At 51.9% G+C, this 7936-nt stretch overlaps 1 protein-coding gene across 2 annotated transcripts; it reads left to right on the top strand.

The window, feature by feature from the left end:
* Positions 1–2021: 2021 nt before the first annotated feature.
* Positions 2022–5112, top strand: FNDC4 (fibronectin type III domain containing 4). 2 transcript variants are annotated; one of them, XM_036873212.1, is made up of 7 exons: positions 2032–2347; positions 2528–2672; positions 2759–2874; positions 3106–3310; positions 3786–3875; positions 4209–4333; positions 4500–5112. In XM_036873212.1, exons 2-7 carry the CDS (start codon positions 2552–2554, stop codon positions 4533–4535), a joined length of 693 nt encoding a protein of 230 aa, XP_036729107.1. In that variant the 5' UTR covers positions 2032–2347; positions 2528–2551; the 3' UTR covers positions 4536–5112. The 2 variants fall into 2 exon arrangements, with proteins under 2 accessions (XP_036729108.1, XP_036729107.1); XM_036873213.1 differs by lacking the exon at positions 4209–4333 and having other exon boundaries at positions 2022–2347.
* Positions 5113–7936: the final 2824 nt, after the last annotated feature.

Here is a 7936-nt window from a genome sequence, read left to right on the forward strand (position 1 = left end):
CGGTGATGATTAACCCAAGTACCCTGGCCTCTCTGCACACCTCTGCCTGTACCCTTTCCTGGACACTAGGTCTCCAGCCCTCTGGTCACCCCACGGGGGCTCCCCAGGTCCCTCTTTACAGGCACCCAGACTCCCCAGCCTCTGGTTGTCCCTGAAGAGGAAGACGCGAGGTCTTCATTACTCTTGCCCTTCGGGCAATGCCCTCTTCCCTGGAGAGCCTGGAGGCCGGAAGGACAATACCCAGGCCCAGGGCAAAAAGAATCCCTGGGCACGCGTGCTCTGGAACCAGGATGCATCAGGAGGCCAGAGATCAGGGTTCTCAGGGTCAGCAGAGGTCAGAGGACCTGGGCCATGGCTTGATCACATGCTCAGCACATGCAGTCCTCCCTGTCCCACTTGCACCATTTCACTTTCCTCTCAGAAGGAAGGCAACAGAAGCTTCAGAGCCCCAGGGGTGCACGCACTGAACTGGATATTACAGGGGAAAGTGCCACAGAAATAGAAATACTGCAATGAGAATTAGAAACCAAAGTATCTGCCCTAAATACAAGTTTGGCTAACATTTATTTACACTGAACAATGTATTTTCACATATAGTATCTCATTAGATACATTAAGAAGCTGATATTAAAAAGAATGAAATAATGCCATTTGCATCTGGAATTTATCATACTAAGTGAAGTAAGTCAGACAGAGAAAGACAGATATCATATGATATCACTTATATGTGGAATCTAAAAAAATGATACAAATGAACTTACAAAACAGAAATAGACTCACAGACATAGAAAACAAACTTATGGTTACCAAAGGGGAAAGGTGGGGGGGAGGGATAAATTAGGAGTTTGGGAGTAACAGATACACACTACTATATATAAAATAAACAACAAGGACCTACTGTATAGCACAGGGAACTGTATTCAATACCTTGTAATAACCTACAATGGAAGAGAATCTGGAAAAGAATATATGTATATATGAATCACTTTATTGTACACCTGAAACTAACACTTTGTAAATCAATTACAGTTCAATGTTTTTAAAAAGATGATGATATTGACACCCTCATTTTTCAGATGAAGAAACTGAAGCTCAGAGAAGTTAAGTTAGTTGCTGAAGATCACACAGCTGACAGAATTGGGACTCACACCCAGGTTCTCACTCCAGATCTCATGCTCAACCAAAGCATGAAATAACTTAAGGATTTACATGTTTATTGAATAAATGAAGTAACTAACAAATTGGTGCAATTAATAATAATCTCTCATTCACACAGTGTTATAAGCTTTATAAAGATCGTTCCCCAATATTGTCTCATTTGATCCTCACAACAGCCCTGTTGGATGCTCTGATTTACACGTGGGAAACCTGAGACTTAGATTAACCTCTTTGTCTAAGGCCACACGGTAAGTCCCAGAGCTAAGACAAGAAACAGGTCGTCTCTCTTTAAATTTCCCCTATAAACCCAGCACTCCTAATAATCGCCGTATCTCCAGCTATTAACATGCCAGACACATAGAGAACGCTCAATAAATATTTGCCTAATAAATGAAAGAACGACTGAGAGAATGAAGGGAATCAATATCAGATTATGAATGGGGAAGACACTTAAAAGCTGACGCAGTCTACAAGTAGGAGATTGTCAAAATAATTATTATCTCCATCATTCTGTCCCCTCCCGCACCGGAGGTGGAATTCCACTTCCCAACTCGGCTAATTCCATCTGGGGAGGGAAAAGCCTCCCAGGTGCCTGAGACCCTCGCACCTGCGCCTCTCCCGACATCCCCCCGCCCCCCTCGCCCCTGCCGGGGCTTATCACACAGAGCCGGGATCTGGAGGTTTGGGGGCCCGAGAGGCCGCCAATGAGAGGGTCGTGGGAGGAGTCCCGAAAGAATCGGGTTGGGGGGGCGTTGATGACGGCGGCGAGAACCCCAGCTGGGCGGGGCGGGCCCGCACGTCCCGGCCGGGCTGCGGCGGAGCGACGGGGGCCAGCTCTGCAGAAGGCGGCGGCTGGCTCGCCGGGACGGTCACATCTGCTGCAGGGGCCGGCGGAGGCAGCCGCACCGCCTCCCGCCCCGGAGACCCAGGCCAGCCTCCGGGCCGCGCCGGCACCGCCCCCTGCTCCCGGACAGACTGCGCGGCCGGTCGGAGCTCGGGGGGCTTCGCGGCCCCGCGGCCCGCGCCCGCTACGCGTCCGCCCTCTGCCCGCAGCTCGGTCCAGCGCCGCCCGCCTCGCCGGGCCCGCGCCGGGATGGGGTAGGGACAGCGCCACGGAGTCGGGCGATGGGCCGCCCTCTGGGCACCGAGCAGCCTCCCGAGGCCTGAGCGACCGCGAGGACCGGCGGAGGTGGGTGTGGGCAGAGCAGAGCCGCGCACCAGGGGCGCCGGGATGTGGCGGGGGCCAGGAAGGCATGGGGAAAAGGGGGGCTCTGGGGCTGCTGTGGGCCGTGGGGAGCCCGGGAGAGCTGCTGCCCACCCGCTCGTTCTGGCAAGTCCTTGACCCTCCCACAACTCCTGCCACCTCCAGGAGCCCCGCCTGGATGTCAAACGGATGCCCCAGTGCCTCCCAGCGGACTCGGTGGGGACCATGGCTTCGCTAATGCCCCTCTCCCCATATCTAAGCCCCACTGTCCTCCTGCTGGTCAGTTGTGACCTGGGCTTTGTACGAGCAGGTGCGTAAAGGGGGAGAGGGTGGGAGGTAACCAGAGTTAGTCTGTGGGTGGAACCTGTTAACCGGTTAACGCGCCGGCACCCACAGACCGGCCTCCCTCTCCTGTGAATGTGACAGTCACTCACCTCAGAGCCAACTCGGCCACTGTGTCTTGGGACGTCCCAGAAGGCAACATCGTCATTGGCTACTCCATTTCCCAGCAAGTATGAATCACCCTTCTGCTACCCTAACCCGTGTCCTTGGATCTCTGAACATTCCTTCTGTCACCTCCCTCCCGACCCCAGCTCCCCTCCCAGCTGTGGGAGAATCTGGGAGCTGGGATTCCCTGGCTCACGCTGCCCTTTTCACCCTTACTCCCTTGGAGTGCTTGGATGTTCAGGAGGTGGCCTGGGACCAGGGTGAGGCTGTCCTCCTCTCTCACCAACTCCCTGCAGCGACAGAATGGACCGGGGCAACGTGTGATCCGGGAGGTGAACACCACCACTCGGGCCTGTGCCCTCTGGGGCCTGGCTGAAGACAGTGACTACACAGTGCAGGTCAGGAGCATCGGCCTTCGGGGAGAAAGCCCCCCAGGGCCGCGGGTGCACTTCCGGACTCTCAAGGGTTCTGACCGGCTACCCTCAAACAGCTCGAGCCCAGGTGAGGGTCTCAGGTATTCCTCGCTCCCTAAAGCTTTGCATTCTCTGGCTCTTTACCTGGTCTTTGGTCTCCTGTTTACTTCCCTAAAGCAAGCAGCCGTCTAGCTTAGATGAATAGAAGGATGATTTAATTCATTGTACTGCCAGGAAAGGAAGGAAAGCAGGTTGGCAGGGGACCGGGTATAGACAGGCTGGTAACGAATTCCTTGGGGGAAGGGCTTTTAAGCTTCCTTTTACCCAGCCTCAGTTCACAGCAGCTGCAGCCTGCATGAGTGAGTACCTGACCTGCAGCCCCCCGGCTTTTTGGTCTCTAACCACCTGTCCAGCAACAGCTTCCCAGAGAGGGGCTACCAGTGGCAACGCTGTGATGGGTCTACCTTGGCTCTAATCCCCAGTATCTCCAACCTTAACTGTCTGCACAGACATAGCTCTCTAGCTGCTCCCTGTAACCTGGGGTCCGTCTCCTTCCTTCTCAGGTGACATCACAGTGGAGGGTCTGGATGGAGAGCGACCTCTGCAGACGGGGGAAGTGGTCATCATTGTGGTGGTGTTGCTCATGTGGGCTGGTGAGTTAAGCAGCTGGACAGGGCACCATGGATTGAGTGGGGCTCAGTGAAGGTGGGAGTTGGTGAAGGTTGTTGGGAGAAAAGGGGGTGAGAGCAGTGGCGTGGGGAGATGTTTAGATGAGAGGGATGAGCAGGAAAAGTTTGAAGAGAGGGAGAGGAGGCTTTAGGGAGCCCAGAGAGGATGATGAAGAAGGTGGTGCTTGTGCATGCGGACCGGGAATTCAAAGATTTTCTTCTCGGATTTTCTAGAAACTGTGTGGGTATCTCACTGCCTTTCGAAGCTGTGAGTGCGGAGATCAAGATCAAGGTTCAGATTGTGTTGTTGTGTTTCAGCTGTAATTGGGCTATTCTGCCGTCAGTATGACATCATCAAGGACAATGACTCCAACAATAACCCCAAGGAGAAGGGGAAGGGACCGGAACAGAGTCCTCAGGGAAGGCCAGTGGGGACAAGACAGGTGATGTGCGGCCAGAGAGGGAGGGAAGGGCGATTTTGCCTCTAGAAACAGTGAGGGAAAGGGTGAAGGGCCACAGAGGGGCAAGAGAAGAGGGAGAATGGAAATTTGGGATGGAGGAGGCTATCGCCTTCCTGAAATTAGAGACTCAAGCCATCTTCCTTCACAGAAAAACTCACCATCCATCAACACCATTGACGTATGAGTGAAGAAACAGAACCAGAAGACAGATGCACTAACATCCTGGGGATGGGGATGGGGTCAGGGAGAGCCCAAGATGGTGATTTGCCCAAGACTGAAGGATCCCACCGTCTCCCAGAGGGTAATGACACTCCCACAATCTCAGGCCTGGTATCCATTCTCTTTCCACTGTGAGCAGGGCCAGAAGGTAGGTCTGTTAGGGTCTGAGCCCCTGGACCTGGGGAGTGGATATCAGATGGGATATGTCCTTCCATCCCCCAGGTCCAGGAGAGAGTCACTTGTTCAACCCTATCCCATTAGGTCCCAAATGGGGCCCCCATTTCACCTGTGTCAGGACCCTTGGCATCCCCAGCTGCCCCCACGTCTTGCCTCTGGGTCTCAGAGAGGAGTGTTTCTGTGGGTACTCCACCTCCCCCAGCAAATAAAAGGAATTGTCTGGGCCTGGAGGCAGATGCTGCACTGCACTACTCCAATGTCTTCCATGGAGCCTCAGGTGCTCCCCCTCTCACCTGGCAGCCCCTTCAGCTGCTGGTGATCTCACCCCTTGGACATTTTTCCAATAAAGTTTCTTGGACAAACTGGAGCTGACTGTATGGGATACTGTCTAGTATGCTGAAAACACTTCTCCACTGTCTCTCCCCTGACTACAAGGGCCCTTCACACCACCACCAACTTGACAGGAGCAGACTCTTATTTGAAGGTGTGTGCTTTGATTTTCCAGCCTGGAATTGGGTGGAGCAGAGCCAGAAAGAGGCATAGAAAACGAGGGCCCTAGATCCTTTTCCTTTTTTGGGTGAGAAGGGGGAGCAGGAAAAAAAGAGGATATAAATTCTTCATGTACTAGTGGAAACTAAGGTTATGGCACATGAGAGGGCCAGTAGCCTTTTTATCTTCACTTCCCACATTGGCAGCTCAGCTCCTCACCATTTATTCCTCTGATTTCATCAACCCTGAGCTAATTTTCAGAAAAGGACTGAACAGGGTCTTGGGACAAATGAAAGAACAGCTACACTAATGGATCCCTGGGTGCCAAGTGTTCCTCTCCCGTGCATTTCTGTGCCTATTCCTCCCTGCCCTCGCTTTCCCTTTTGTCTGTATGTCTCTCTGTTCATTCGGTCAAAATCAGTAATAATTGTAAAGAATAAATGAGTTTATATTCACTCTCGGCCATTATATCCAGAGGAGGATTCTGGAAATAAAACTGGGGTTGGAACTCTCTTTTCAAAAGAATTATAATTTGGGGGACTTCCCTAGTGGCGCAGTGGTTAAGAATCCGCCTGTCAATGCAGGGGACACGGGTTCGAGCCCTGGTCCGGGAAGATCCTACGTGCCACGGAGCAGCTAAGCCCGTGCACCACAACTACTGAAGCCCGCGTGCCTAGAGCCCATGTTCCGCAACAAGAGAAACCACCGCAGTGAGAAACCCGTGCACGAAAAGGAAGAGTAGCCCCCGCTGGCCGCAACTAGAGAAAGCCTGCGCACAGAAACAAAGACCCAAAACACAGCCAAAAATAAATAAAATTTTTAAAAAACACTACTATTAAAAAAAAAAAAGAATTATAATTTGGGCTCTGGGGCCTACTTGTTTCCTGTGAAAATAGGGACTGTCCTCTACTTTTTCCTAAGTTCCACGGGGAGGTTGGTGCCAGTGAAAGAAACACCTGTTGACATTTGCAAGCACTCTGTGGGAAAGACTTCAGAACCCAGAATCTGTCTGGACAGCATATGCTACACTGTCTGGAAGGTAACAGTCTTCTCCACGTATGATCCTCCGAGAGGTGGCTTATGAATAACTCTCCTTTTTTGCATCTTGATCTCTCTGGTATGTTACAAGAAATTAGACCAATAATTCTGAAAGGGACCCCAATCCAAACAAAGATCAAGAAGTCAGTCAGTATCTTTTAAACCTAACCAAGCTCCAACCCCGGGTTTCACAAGACTACACCTGCCAGGTGAGCCAAGCTCTGGTCTGCCCTCTGCCCTAAACCATAAAAGCATCCTGATCTAAGCAGCGGTCTTAAACTCACCATTTTCCAGTTCAAAAGTAGGGTGTTTACCTCTCCCTGACCACTGCTTCCAAAGCACATATCTCTCAGACTCTGGATACATCATCATTTCTGGGGATAGGAGTGTCACAGGGTATATAGTAGCATGGGATGGAGATAGGGAGCTAGAAGTTAAGAAGGAATACAGGGCTTCCCTGGTGGCGCAGTGGTTAAGAATCCACCTGCCAATGCAGGGGACATGGGTGAGAGCCCTGGTCCGGGAAGATCCCACATGCTGCGGAGCAACTAAGCCTGTGCGCCACAACTACTGAGCCTGTGCTCTAGAGCCCGCGAGCCGCAGCTACTGAGCCCACGTGCCACAACTACTGAAGCCCATGCGCCTAGAGCCTGTGCTCCGCAACAGAAGCCACCTGCTCGCCGCAAATGGAGGAAGCCCGCGCACAGTAACGAAGACCCCAATGCAGCCAAAGATAAATAAATATATTTTTTAAAAAAGGGGCTTCCCTGGTGGCGCAGCGGTTGAGAATCTGCCTGCCAATGCAGGGGACACAGGTTCGAGCCCTGGTCTGGGAAGATCCCACATGCCGCGGAGCAACTAGGTCCGTGTGCCACAACTACTGAGCCTGCGCGTCTGGAGCCTGTGCTCCGCAACAAGAGAGGCCGCGATAGTGAGAGGCCCGTGCACCGCGATGAAGAGTGGCCCCCGCTTGCCACAACTAGAGAAAGCCCTCGCACAGAAACGAAGACCCAACACAGCCAAAAATATAAATAAATAAATAAATAAATAAATAAATAAATGAATAAATTAAAAAAAAAAAAAAGAAGGAATACAAAGGGTGTTTAAATGCACCAGCTCTGGGTTGAATCCCAGTTCCGTTCTTAACGCACTGTGTTAGCTTAGGCAAGTGACCCCTCTAATCCTGAGTTTCATGTTATATAAAATGGGACTAATAATGCTATCCCCTTCAAAAGGTGGCTTTGAGATTAAAGGAGACAGTGCATGTACAACACTTTGCACGGTACCTGGCAGACACATACTGAGTATACCCCGTTACCCATCGTTATCAGCCTTGTGATCCCGTGCAAGTTACATAACCTATTTAGGATCAATTCCGTAAAAGGCCTATAATAGCAACTGCCCTGCTTTCCTCCAGGGTTGTGCGGATTAAAAGAAGGCACTCAGCCACGCTTACGTACATCGAACAGCTAGAGAGACTACGATTACGTAGGACCCCGGAGATTGCGGAAGGCTTGTGGGCGTGGCTGGAGTTTGGGTTTGCATGCCACGATGGGATTGGTCGAGGAGAGAATTCATCAAGCCCTCTGGTGGGGGGTGGGTCCCGGATCCCTCCCTAGACCTCACTGCGGCTGCGCGGGTTCTGTTTTGCTTCGCTGCGAA

Source organism: Balaenoptera musculus, chromosome 13 (assembly GCF_009873245.2).
Source record: "Balaenoptera musculus isolate JJ_BM4_2016_0621 chromosome 13, mBalMus1.pri.v3, whole genome shotgun sequence".
Classification (NCBI taxonomy): domain Eukaryota; kingdom Metazoa; phylum Chordata; class Mammalia; order Artiodactyla; family Balaenopteridae; genus Balaenoptera; species Balaenoptera musculus.

Excerpts from the sequence above, each read along its gene's own strand:
- FNDC4 (XM_036873212.1), top strand. The coding sequence starts at position 2,552 with ATGCCCCAGTGCCTCCCAGCGGACTCGGTGGGGACCATGGCTTCGCTA. Across the intron at positions 2,673-2,758 it reads CCTGGGCTTTGTACGAGCAG|ACCGGCCTCCCTCTCCTGTG; the intron begins GTGCGTAAAGGG and ends CGGCACCCACAG. Across the intron at positions 3,311-3,785 it reads CTCAAACAGCTCGAGCCCAG|GTGACATCACAGTGGAGGGT; the intron begins GTGAGGGTCTCA and ends CTTCCTTCTCAG.